Source organism: Xiphias gladius, chromosome 8 (genome assembly GCF_016859285.1).
Source record: "Xiphias gladius isolate SHS-SW01 ecotype Sanya breed wild chromosome 8, ASM1685928v1, whole genome shotgun sequence".
Lineage (NCBI taxonomy): Eukaryota > Metazoa > Chordata > Actinopteri > Istiophoriformes > Xiphiidae > Xiphias > Xiphias gladius.
The window spans coordinates 11,360,084-11,373,538 of NC_053407.1; the positions used below are offsets into that span (position 1 = coordinate 11,360,084).

Below are 13,455 nucleotides of genomic sequence, written 5' to 3' on the forward strand. Positions count from 1 at the left end.
TTTACCATTCTCCTGAGGATTTAAAATCCCTGAACAAATCTCCACGGCATCAAATTCACAAGTCTGTGACAATGACAAAGGAAAGAAGAAAAATATTGTTCTGCTACACAAACCTTTATTCATTTTCCCTGGACTTTTCTCCAACCTCTGCTTATATCTTTGTGTGATTTAAATTTTCAAAGAGAAAATCAGTCTTTAGTGGAACTCCTTGTATTTTCTATACATACAGTATGTAACCTGTGATGAAGTGTTGCAAGTAATCACTACTTAATTTAAAAGGGGTCACAAGCTGAGCAGGTTGGGAACAACTGCTCTACACTACTTGCAAACCGACAGATTGCGACACAAACACACACCAAAGACAAAGAGCATAGAAAAGACATTTCCATGTTGCACAACTTTAATAGAATATTTTAACTAACTCTGTACAAATTGAAAAGAAATATTGCGCAAGTAACAAATTGTGAATAAGAACCACTTAAGGCCATTGCTAGCACACGGTCCAATGTGGTAGATTTGAAGATGTCAACCGTGGCTCTGGGAGATCTATCCAACAAGATCTACAATCGTTCTTATTAAAAAGAGAGAAAGGGTGGGTATTATTCTGCTGTCGCCAGCCACCAGGCTAAGGGGTCCAACGAAATGGCCAAAATCCAAGAGCAGTGAATAAAATATATTGGCAACCTCTTCCACTTGTTATCCAGACATTTTACTTAATCGTCATACAATAAAAGAAATATTTATATATTCTTAAACAACTTTAAACATTGACTTAGATTACAATGTGTTAATGACAATTGGCAAACAATTTAATAAAAGAGGACGGTGTGTGTTGTCTTTTATTTTAGCTTCTTGGCAACAGAATTTATATTTGCTCCAAACATCCTGCACCCTGTCCCATCACTGACTCTAGATGAAATTTCTTAAGAACTAAACACATACCAGAAGAGATATCTTATAAACCACAAAATGTTGAGTGTCAGCCACTGTGAGTGCTTAAATCTGTCATCTCTAAGGAAATATTTTACCAGCCTACATGTGATGCTTAGGCTTGGAAAAGTCTTGTCTTAATTCCATAAATTGTTCTTTGTATCCGTGTAACACAGGTTAAAAGAGAATTTAAACAGGTCATGGTGCAAACAGAGGAGAGTAATATATGAGGTTATATGCAAGGTATAACCACACGCCTGTCACGTGATCTTAATTAGTGTTACGTGTCCACTTAAGTGCTCAGTTTAAATGCTTGTTAAACCCAGTACACCTGGGCAGAAGTGAGCATTATCAATTGGCAACAGATTTTCTCAGTTTGAAATGTATTTTGATCATAGAAAACACTACTTGGCAGTATTCACGTCTTGTTGACCTGCTAAGCCCAAATAATGTTTGAGCCAATGAGAAGGAGCCTATAACTGTGGCTGGGCCTTAGAGAGGTCCCAAAGCGCACCACTTCATACAGCTGCATGACACCAGAATAAATAGTCCAATGACATGACAATGAACATTAAAAAAAAAAAAAAGTAAATTAAATTCAAAATGATACATTGTATGTCTCTTTAAAAAAAACACAAAAACAAAACAAAACACCATAACAAAAGAAAAACACTTCAACCCCAGTGAAAGATTAAGTAAAACTTGTTCAGCAGTTTCCTGGTTAACTATCACTTCTCTTGTTGGCGTTAAAAAACCCTGAGTAACTGATTTATTTCCATGAAACTAAAGTTGGGATCCATTCCTTTCCTATCTTTTTTTTACAGATGATGATGTTCTGAGTGTTTTGGCAGTAGTAACCTACTCCCCCTTGCCAAAGAAGAAGACAACTGTTCCTATGTGATGCCATGGTATTTGAATTAGAGTCAAGTAACTTCCTGCTTTGAGTCTGAATGAAGCCAAATAAAAAGGGGTGAGATGGTCGCAAGACGAAAGAAAAAGAAGTCATGCACATAGTAAAAACGCAGTTTGGTTTGCGTTCTATTGCGTTCAGGTGAGAGTTCATAAAAGGGCAGAGCCTGTAAGAGTAGGAGGACTTGCTGATTGGCTAAGAACTGAATTGACTGACAGCAGGTCTCCACCTCCCCTGATCACCGTGGTTACTGCTGTTTGCATTCGGCAGGCTGGGGCTGTTCTTTCTGTGGGGAGCAGAGAGAGAAACCAGATTAGAAAATAAGTAGAGAGCGCTAACGAAGCCAATGGCAAGAAGAAGCAGCTAAAAAGAAGGCAGGCGCTAGAGAATTGAAAGCTCCTGGTTTGTACAGCAAAGGGAACAATGTTAGAAACCTGGGATGGGACTACAGGAGGAAAAACAAGTAGATGGATTGAAGAAAGACAGGATAGGAAGAATAGAAGCTGTATCTACCCAAGATGTGAGTAAAGTCCTAAACACCTTGGACTACTGGGAGAATCAAGGATGTAGTGAAAAAGAGAGGCAGCCAGAATAATAATCCAAAGCCAAAGAACAAGACAGCGTACAACGTATGTGGGACGCCGTCCTTATTTCTCCCTTACCTAGAAATGCATGGGGTGAGAATGATTGATTATGCCTGTAATGGAGGGGAATCCAGGGGAGGGAGAGACAACAATATGCAAAAGTTTAATCGTCACACTGAGAAATAGTGAGCACAGTGAAACATTGGTGAAGTTGCTGACTTAGCACCCTGAATTCCTGAGGGAAAATGAATAACTGATAAACTGTCAGCAGGTACCATGAGAGAAAAACTCAACACAACAGGCTACTTAAGAAACTCATTCACAGACACAGTAGCATTGTTGTTCACTCACAAAAACTGCTTACAGGACATGTTATGCACACTTACTCACTATTAGACTGGAATAGCTCATAATGGAGCATAGTCATTTCAACTCGACTCTCAGCCCAACTAAATAAATGGCTCTTTCTCTGGCTGTCATTACATAATACTTTGTAGCCTGAGAAAGTGAGAGCAGGGAAAACAAACACCTCTTTAAAACTCTACCATATGCAGAATGGATTGCATGTCTGAGCTGGTGGTGAAAATTGGACAGGGAATAAAAAGAACTTGAATGAATGCGTGAAGGGACACTCACATTCTCACCATCGTGGGTCTCTGCTATGATAGCAACTATTAAAACTGCAAGTTTTCCTGGATTATACTCTGGAATTTAAGCGTAACACAGTTGCCTGTACAACTGTTTTGTAATGTACAGGTGCTTCCCAGGGGGGAAAAAAATCTCTTGAAGATCAGGTCAAACTCACCTAAGAATGACAACTATTTTGGATATTGAGATAATCATTGGTGGTGTAAACACCAATGACTGTATATAAAGATGGACATGACAGCTCCCCAAAAGTGAAGCAAAAACATCCTGATTGTCCCTTAATGGCTGGCTACAGTATAGGTCATAAAACCAGCTCCCCGTTAGCGGATGGGACATGGGCCAAATTAAAAAAAAATGTAAGTCCACGTCAAATTAATTTTTCCCAAATACGGTTTCTGTCATTTTAGGTAGTTCTTATCACGCTGATGTGTACTCAGTTGTTCATTTTTCTGATAAATTTGGTTTTAATTAGTTATTCGATGCTATAAAAAAGGGGCTGTGATGTCACGATTGACAGCTGTGTGCTTGCGATTTAGTCGGGCATGTGTATGGGCGGGGCCTCAACGGTGTGGCTCAACCCACCGATCAATTCTGCGCAGACTCTGGTACAGTGAGAGGAAGTGAAGACGTGTCAGCCATCTTTATATACAGTCTTTGGTAAAGACATTCTAAGTTGTATGGTACACTCTACGCTTGTTTACACTTTATACAACAGAGTACACTTTGATTACTGTGGCCCTTGAATAATTTTGCATGTTTTTAAAATTATTTTTAGCAAGCTGGACTATCGCAGAACGATAAGATTATGTTTTGATGTAAATTAGTATTAAGACAATAAAGTTGAACTGAATTGGATATTCTATGAAGGTAACAGACAGTGACAGCATCTTTTAAATTAAATATTCATATTTAAAGTAGACAGAAATAGTGCATGATGCAAACCGACCTTGGGTTCAAAGTCTCCATCATCATCGTCATCATCACCGTCCTCGTCTTGCTCCTGACACAAGAAAACAAGATAATTCTAAGAGAGGCAAACGACCCTTGTTTAAGAAAAATATATAAGAGGGACTGGTATAATTCTAAGGATTAGCAGTGATATGTATGATGGTACAACTGCACACCCAAGTCCTGTGGGAGTTCTTATAACTAGATGTCTGGTATTTCAGATTAAATGCACAACATTTGTGAGTGAAAGTGGTATTATTAACCTCTTCATCTCCCTCTTCCAGCTCCTCCTCTTCAAACTGCAATAAAAACATAATAAAATCAAGGGGGAAAACACATCTAACATTGAGAAGTTTAGCTTATATAACCACAAAAGGGTCAGTTTTCAAACATACATTCTTGTTGCTAGACTACTACAGTTTTTCTGTGTTCATGTGTAACTGCGTGCGTGTACGCGTGTTGGAGGAAAATCACTCACGCTCTCGTCATCTTCCAGGGCCTCTCCGGTGAAATACAACACTGCTCTGGGAACTATTCTCTCACGGAAGAAATGACCAATCTCAAAGTCTGTGGCTAGAGTGAATTCAGAGTCTTCGTCCTATAAAACAAGAACACAGTCACACAGATCCACTATGTTGATGGTAAGAGAAGAAGCAATAAAATGGGTGGTGATTTTATGAAGAACAAGCTGCATTTCACTCACCATTTCTTCATCTGGTGAAGCTGTAAGGGAAAGGACATAGAATTTAAGCAATAAGCACCTCAACACACTGCTTTGCAAGGAATTTTAAGGCGAGATAAAAAGTGGAAAAGGGGTTTGATTGGATTAAACACCGTTTAATTAGTTAGGCAGACAGTCACAGTCAGACATTACATTTGTTTTATAATTGAGACAGCTTTCATGTTGGTAAACTCAACCAACAACATAAAGTCCATTGCTGGCAAAAACTATGCTACTTTAAATGAGGTCAGGCAATGACAGGCCGTTAGCGAACAGCTGTGCTTCACTATCCCGACGATGAACTGACTAAAGGTGATATCATCCTGTCGTTTCCGCTCTTTCAACAATATTGTATTAGGGGAAACTGCTTTGTTACACTTACATTCTTCTGTGTACACGCTACAGGGTGAACATCATAATTTCCTCATATGTCAACTACAGAACCATCATTAGCATCATTTTAAAAAAAGCACTTGATATGACTCATGCTTTTTGAGCACACTGACTGCCAGTGCAAATGAATTAAAATTACCCAGTGAAAGGGAATGTGAACAATGCCTTAGGTGCATTACAGTCGATTTTTCCCAAATTGTTTTGATTAATCATGACAATTATTTAAATGTGAACAATATCTGAAACTATAAAGATTTGGGCCAAATGACACAGTTTTTCCTTAATAACTGCAAAATCTTGAAAAAGGGCCTGAAAGGCCTGTTTTTCTGGTATAACACTACACAGTGGTCTCCGTTTATCTGGTCAATTGGCCTACATTTTAGCTGTTAGCTTGCTATCTACAATAAAACACTAGTTTTGTATGTCATTTTAAAATAATTCTTCCTGTGCTTGGACCAACTTTCAAACAAAGTCTGAGCAACAACTAACATCATAAATACAAACTAACACATCAGTCAAAGAAATTTTTTCATGGCGGAGCGTAAAATTACAGCTCAACTGATACAGGATTTTTGAGGCTTATATGGACATTGCTATTTGACAGTTTGGTGTAAAAAAAAAAAAGAAAGAAAAAAAAGAATGATATATTGGTTGAGATTCTTCTTTTTAACATATGTACTGAGCAGGACATTTTAGAGTAAAGTTGTCAGTGCTCTGTGATGGAGATACCGTTTCTAAATTACCTCAAACATATATTTGCAATTTCTGTACAAACATGACTTATTACTTATGTGCTAACATACACACTGATGTCAAATTATCTGCAACAAGCTAAAATTCGCCCTGCTAATTTATTAGTCTCGCTCATGATTGAACACAGAATTCCAATGAATTTGTGCAATTAACAAATCAATGTTAATATTTAGCTGTTGAACAAAAAAATTCTTATAATACTTTGTTATATTCTGAGAGAACAGGTAAAATTGATGACAAAATGCACTTCCGCTGAGGGTAGACATAGATATGAATGAGAAATTATATCGTTTGGTTAGCGTTGCCATGCTGAAAAAATGACAAGAACCAATTTCTTTTTCAATAATTCTGTAGTGACCCATCCAAACCAGTATTTGCTGTGGCATCTCTCATATCCAATCTAATAATAAAAAAATAAAAAAAATCCCTGCCCAATAAAGAAATATACAATATATCTTGTTCACACATCCGTGGACTGCACAGCAGTTAGGTCACATGCGCACGTTGTTGATCAGTAAGTGATGGCGTATTCACTTATCGACATCCCAGCCCCGGAGCTACACACCTTCACATACTTGACAAAGAGCTATATATATATATATATATATATATATATATATATTCACCAGTCATATACCAAGGCTGAACCAGTAAGACAAACATTCGCTCAGCCAATTAGTGTTTAGGTCAACTTCTCAAAGTCAGAATGAGTCTGGGCATGTCTGACAGGTAGGTTGACTATACAGGAAAGACAATACATTCATTAAATAAAAGGTGTATTCTGCCTAACGTACTGGTCCTATGATGGAGAATGACTCATTTCCAGATGTGTGACTTAATGGATCTGTCATTGTATTATTCATCCTCTGTTTATTCAGTGTTTTAAGGTAGTCATTCACTGGCTGTTTAGCACCATAAAACACCTTAACTCTCTAAGCTGGAAAATAATGATAAAAACCAAAGTTAAGGTAAAGGTTCCAAAGTTGACTGAGCACAGCTTCATGTACAATGCCAACCTGAGTGGGCAACAGACATGCTGCCAATTCCAGCGACACAAAGTAGAGTGAATGCACAATCTGATGCAGTACAAGGGTCTGGCACCACCTACTGCTGAATTCAGTTCAATGCGGTGATGGTAAAACCAAATGACATGCATGTTAACATGTTGCCACACTGCCTGCAGTAAACAAAGACATGTTAACTGTCAAGTAGGTGTATTTGTGTGTGGTTCTCCCTCTCAGAGCTTTCAATAAATCAGGTCAGGGTTTGCTCAAGGCATGTATAATTCATCTACACAGCTAACAGAGCAAAGCTTTAGATTTAAAAGATTACTTGTATGTGAGAGACACACATAAGTTGTTCAAAAGAATTAGGAGTAATTTCTTTGAATGTGACATGTAGACCTCCAGAGAAATCCAATACATTTTGCGTGCGTTTATTTATGTGTGGTCTCACCTTTGACAGGATTAAAGAAGTTGAAGAAAGAGTCGTTGGGGACCTGTTTGGTAACAGTGCGAACAGTGCCACGGCCTTTATGCTTCTGCTTCTTCTTAATAGTTTTCACTGTCACATCCTTCCCCTTGTGCCAATCTATCTGACATCTAGATAGAGGAGGTGTGAAAAGAAGTGAGGCCGCAGAAAGCAAGAACACAAAAAGGTAAAATGTATAAGGGACAAGAGGAGGCTAATATGTGGGATGTAGATATAAGTGAACAGTAATCTTTTACAAACCACGCAATATCTATTTTTTACTTTACAACTCAACATCATGTATGTCCAAGCCACAGTTTAACGATAATGTTTGCTTGCTCTGGCTCTCACCCTTCACAGTCAATGATCTCTGGCCCCTCGAATGAGAAAGGGTCTGAGGCATCAGGCTCTGACTTCATCTTGTAGACTTTAGTGAGGACTGCATTGTTGAAGTAACCATTGGACTCAAAGTGAAACTCTAATGTGAAGCTCTGTGAGAGAGAGAACAAGATGAATAATTTCACTCAGCATTTTTAACTCGGTTTGTTAATTTTGAATGATATCAGTTCATTGTGACACCATGTTGACACCGACCATTGGCTGTCCTGGCTCAGAAAACTTGACTTGAATATCTTTCAGGTGCTTTAGGATAGGCTCATCGTGCTCCTGGTGGGAGATTAACAGACACGTCAGAGACTTAGGACATGGTTCAGAAGTGTGAAACGTCTAAGAGGCACGAGTGAGAGATGAATCATTGAAATGTACCTGGAGCATGTCACTGAGCATGTCCACACTCTTGAATATAGTGAGCCAGAACTCAGGAATGCCTTTTGGGTCTTCCTCTGGCGTGGCTTCCTCTTTCCTTGCATCCTCAATTGCAGCCTTTTCCTTTACTTCCTCCTGCAGGCAGTGAGCAGAGCAGTCATCAAAATTCAATGTGTACAAATCTAAACAATTTAGTTTGTTAAGCTTTCAAGAAGTCTCATTGAGATCAAGATCCTTTACAAAACACAGATCTTGTGTGTACAAAGAAATCAGATAAAAGAATAACAGCAAGACAGGTCAGTCACACGAAACAGTCATCATAGTTTGTTAGTCCTAGTAACGCTTATTAAAACCACATTTCGCACAACCCTCTACTTTCCTTCCAGATACTAAACCAATTGGCCTATTCATCCACCATGGAGAAAAAAAGCTTTTTGCTTATAGTTTGTGTTGAAAACAGCTTCTTCCTATTTAATTAAGTAATCTGGCACATTTCCTGCAAAAACTATCAATACTGCACGTGATGAAAGTCTGGCAGCCAGTGCTATGATCAGTTTTTTGGCTGGACCGCAACAGCTGAGCCAGCCACTATAAACGCGAATGTCCGTGACTGACTGACTGAGGGGGGGGGGTAAAGTTACACCATTGGTCAGCCAAATGCCGCGTTACTGAGTGCTGAAGTTACACCACTGGCCGGCCTGCCAAGAATTGGAGTTTCCGCCTTGGCTGTTGCTCTTTCAAAACGAATTGGCACAAGCAGCTTCTATTGTGTCATCAGGGGGGTATTTACAGGCAGTGTTGCCAATTTAAAGCCTTTGTCACTAGATTAAGACTTTTCAGATGTCTTTGGTGACTTTTCCTCAAAAAGGAAGCTAGCAAATTTTACTGTCTTTTGGGACAAACCTTAGCTACTTTCCGTAGAAGAGAGTTGCCAGTGTTGTCCCATGAGTGCAAGCTTGGGCTTTCCCTCAGCAGGCACACCTCTCTGTGTCCCTCATTCAATTGACCGCTGCATTGACTTGAATGAACTTCTAACTTTCTCTGTGAATGATCATTTTACAGGTAAATCTAACTGAAATCCCAGCACAGCCTTTGTCTTTAACTTATGTGCATGGTGATTTTGTCAGACAACGTCGTGGTTATAAAGTCAGGATTTTAGCAGTGCAGAGCAGCAGCTTGGAAAAGGCTTGGAAGTGATTCCTGGTTAACATGTGGTCTTAATGGTCACATTTCAGTCACTTTTTCAATCTTGTTCCGTTGTCTGACAACAGAAACAGAAGAACATGTAAGTGAGAACAGCTTTATTGGGAACTCGGCCAAATTAAAATACTAGTGAGCACAGATGAGACTATACCCACAAGGCCTCTCACTTAATAGAGAGAGGCAAGCAGATAAACGGCAATCCAGCCATATACTAGGTTTTAACTATGTGAGAGGTCCAGAATAAATTTTGTTCTACATGGCCTTATTCTGCAAGTTTTATCAACTTGCATTTATGTATACCCACTACACTAGACTACACCAGTGGCCTTTTCATTAAGGGTTTGAAATACTACATGCTATACGTCTGAGCCTGGTTTTCTTTCGCACAACAAAAGTGAAAACATGTAAATGAGAACAGCTTTATTGGGAGTTCAGCTGCATTATAATACTGGATTATTAGGTAATTACAACTGTCTTGTTGTAATATAAGTAATGTAAATTCTCACAGTAATGATATATTGATGGTTAGATAACATATTACAACTATTACTCCAGATTTTATTTTAGGGGAGACAATTTTTTTGCGAATTCCTAACGTCATTTATGAGATTCAGCCGTCCTGTGTGCTAGTTAGGAAAATCTCTTTTCCTTTACTGTGGAAAACCAGAAGTAGGAGGATTTGGAAAAGGGATCAGGCTCTAAAGAAAAACAAATTAAACTTGTACTTACAGCTAGCTCCTCCTCTTCCTCTCTATCACTGTGCCACTCACACTCCGCGTCTGTGGGTTCCACTGATCCTGTGACAATATCTCGTCTCTGTGACAGACACATTACAACACATAAATATTATACACACACACACACACACACACACACACACACACACACACACACACACACACACACACACACACACACACACACACAGAGAGAGAGAGAGAGAGTACAAACAGGTGCAGCAGGATTACAGCTGCCAGTCTTCAGGTCAACTAAGAATGGCTGGGTTTTTGTCACTGGCTCTGGAAATAGCCTTGACTGACAAAAGAACAGTTGACTACTTGTTGTGACAGTTTTCAATTTAGCACCAAGGATGTGTCCTCACTGACCTCAGGTTGGATCAGAGAGACATATTTCACCATCAATTGGTGCAGGGAATATTTTGTCTCTTAATTAATATGAGACATTAATTGTTTATTTGCATGGTCATAAACTGAGCAAAGAAAATTCTGTACATCTAGTGTTATAGTCAAGTACAGTTAAGTTAGGTTAAGAAAAGGTTCTCTTATAAAAAGATTATTAACTGTACCTTGTCAAACAGTGGCTGGTAGAGGGCAGCATACTTCCTCTCTAGCTCATGGACTTCCTCGTAGAATTTAGCCTCTATGTTAGCACACTGCACTTGTAGCCTTTTCAAGGCATGCACTCGCCTCTTCACTGCTTTGGGAAGCATGCTATGAGAGAAGACAAACATGAGAACTGATCTGAATTTAAACCATTTATAGTAAAATTAAAATTATAAACTATGTTTTAGAAGTAAAACTGTAATCCTCAACCAATTCTTACACAATTTTTAATCTTTTAAACTGGTGAGTCCTCAACGTAGGAGGCTGGGAAGCACCAAAGGACCTCAAGATGGTTTTATATGATTGAAAATGATTTTGTTTGCATTTGGATGTCTACATTGACATTGTATTATTGCACTACTTCAATAGTCTCATTAATCAACTTTCTCTGTTGAGTTGAGAAAGTCAATAATCTAAAAAGCAAGTTTTGGTTTACATTTGTGTAAAGTTTTGTATGATTTGGTGTGAACAGTAGAATAGTTCACTGTACTGAACTGCAACTGGATAATTTTATATGTGATTTGGCATTAATTTGATTTCTGTATTAAGGATTTCAAATATGTTAACACAAAAACCACCTGATGATATCGAGGTCACAATCAGATCACAAGTACACTGCACCACAACCACCACCTTGTTTACATAATGTGGAAATTGCTGCAACTGCCATCGTTTGATTGGTAAGTGCCAATTACATCAATATGCTATTGGCAATTATGACTAGAACTTTCTCATTTTTGAATAGCCAATATAACTGCACAGGCAGTAAATAATATCAAAGTGTCTAGGAACACACAAATATGAATGCTTTTGGTCACTACATATATTAACTTCATCCCTAATAACTGTTGTTTAGATAAGATAGGTAGAAGTTTTTAAAAACAGTTACACTGACGAACAGGATGAGAAGCAAAAGCAGTCATTATTTTGCACTATTGCCATCTTAAGTTGTCCAGAAACTAATGTGAATGCTAGCACATTGTAACCATGACAATATTTCCAGTTTTCATATCATTTTTAACCTCTTTTGAGCCCTAGATCAAAGACAGTATAAACCATCTACACTGACCTTTCCAAGAAGTGGATGCTGACAGGTCTGTCCATTTGCCCACCTGGATTTTGCATCCCTTGATCCCCTTTACCTGTCAAAACAACAAAGAGCAGTAATGCAGGTGTAACTCTCACATTATCATTAGACAAATTACTTATTAAAATTGCATCACTGTTGGTTGTGCCATTGTTTTCATTTGCGGTTAGAGTTAAAAACCCAGCAATGCTGTTCTATTCGTGTCTCGCCATACACTAAGTGATGTTACAAAATCCATCCAATAAATCAGCCCTCACATAAATATGATTTTTGTGACAATTACAATTTTGAGTTTATGCTTAGACTGAGTCAGAGTTGCTGATAATTGGTCATTTCTGAGGTTATATTTAACAAAACAAGTCAGCCCTTCTATAATTCTCTTTATTACATGCATGTAAACATGAATATATAAAAGCTAATGTTAAATACTGAGTCAAATCAGATGAACCAACATTTCTCACATTTGATGTCTACTTTACCACGGTAAGTTAAAATACAACTACATGTGTCTTTACCTTTACTGGCGTCCATTACCGAGTGGCAACTCCTTCCTCTGTTGGAAGCAGATCAGTTATATTAGACATATCCTTATCATTGGTCATGACAGAGACTGAGCTACTATTGAGAGAGGAAGCTACCTATAACGTGAATGAAGTAAACCAGCAGTGTCGATTGTATTTCATCAGCAAACCCGGGTCTGCATTTAATCAAAGTCCTTACAGTTAATTGTAACAGCTCTGCTTTAATCATACATCTATTTGTGAGACGTTTTTCATCATGACATTGTCTCAAACCAACAGTATTAAAATGTAAAACCTTTGATTTCACTTGAACTGAGACAAATGTCAGCTATGAAAATCAGAGTGACAGACCAGCTGAGTTTTCTCCAACTGATCACTAGCAACACTGGTATTAAGAAAGCGCAGGCCGATGAGGCACTGGCATGCTAATGGCAGCTGGGCTAGGCTACGCTTCGACAGCCAAAGTTAGCATCTCTCCATTTATATAATGTAAAATGGCCATCGCTGCCTCTGACAGTAACAGAACCACCGATGAAACAGTATCACATGAATCTACACGCTAACATCGGCTTACCAACACGCACATACTGATAACCATCCAGTATGGGCGGTGCCAAAAATCTGACAGCAGCTAATCGGGCTAACTAGCTAGCAAGGATCTACGAGGCAACGTGCTGTGAACAATGCTTAAGCTAACAGTAAGTGCGAAGATTAGCACGTAACATCAACCCCCTCTCCCCCTCTCGCACAAAGCATTTGGAAAAAATATTCTAGTGAATGACTAATTCAACGACACTACGCCTTTCGATTATGTATATAAAACTGGCCTTCAACATTATGGCTGCTAGCCTACTGCTAGCCGCATTCACAAGCTAGTACAAGCTAGGACCGTTAGCTCGCGGGTTAATAAAGGCTCCAGTCAGAGCCAAGTGTCGGGAAGACAGTTCAACAGCGGTCTGTCAAATTAGTGAAATAACTCGTAACGTTAATGATTAATGTCCCAACATGGCAGCAAATTCTCGCAGTAATGACATATCTGTGCTTACTTGCTGGTTTAGCTGTCTTACCTCTGGCTGAGCGGAATTCTCGCTGGTCGCCTCGCTCACGCGTCTTCGCTTCAACCACCACGCGTGAGCAGCACAAGCGCTCCAGCATCCTGGAGTCTGATTGGTCAGTGGG

At 38.9% G+C, this 13,455-nt stretch overlaps 1 protein-coding gene across 4 annotated transcripts; it reads right to left on the reverse strand.

Moving 5' to 3' along the window:
• Window positions 1-318: 318 nt before the first annotated feature.
• Window positions 319-13,455, reverse strand: nap1l4a (nucleosome assembly protein 1-like 4a). Of its 4 annotated transcripts, XM_040133202.1 has the most exons (15): window positions 13,344-13,454; window positions 12,271-12,308; window positions 11,738-11,810; window positions 10,632-10,776; window positions 10,055-10,141; window positions 8,123-8,257; window positions 7,952-8,023; window positions 7,709-7,848; window positions 7,343-7,488; window positions 4,724-4,743; window positions 4,499-4,618; window positions 4,284-4,319; window positions 4,019-4,072; window positions 2,503-2,537; window positions 319-2,126 (listed from the first exon to the last, which is right to left on the reverse strand). In XM_040133202.1, exons 2-14 carry the CDS (start codon window positions 12,284-12,286, stop codon window positions 2,532-2,534), a joined length of 1,050 nt encoding a protein of 349 aa, XP_039989136.1. In that variant the 5' UTR covers window positions 12,287-12,308; window positions 13,344-13,454; the 3' UTR covers window positions 319-2,126; window positions 2,503-2,531. The 4 variants fall into 4 exon arrangements, with proteins under 4 accessions (XP_039989136.1, XP_039989133.1, XP_039989134.1 ...); XM_040133199.1 differs by lacking the exon at window positions 2,503-2,537 and having other exon boundaries at window positions 13,344-13,455; XM_040133200.1 differs by lacking the exon at window positions 2,503-2,537 and having other exon boundaries at window positions 13,323-13,413.

Bases quoted from the DNA above. Each gene is read 5' to 3' on its own strand.
- nap1l4a (XM_040133199.1), bottom strand. The intron at 10,777-11,737 runs GTCAGTGTAGAT...CTTCTCTCATAG, and splicing joins AGCATCCACTTCTTGGAAAG to CATGCTTCCCAAAGCAGTGA. The intron at 4,320-4,498 runs GTGAGTGATTTT...TTTTTATTGCAG, and splicing joins CCCTGGAAGATGACGAGAGC to TTTGAAGAGGAGGAGCTGGA.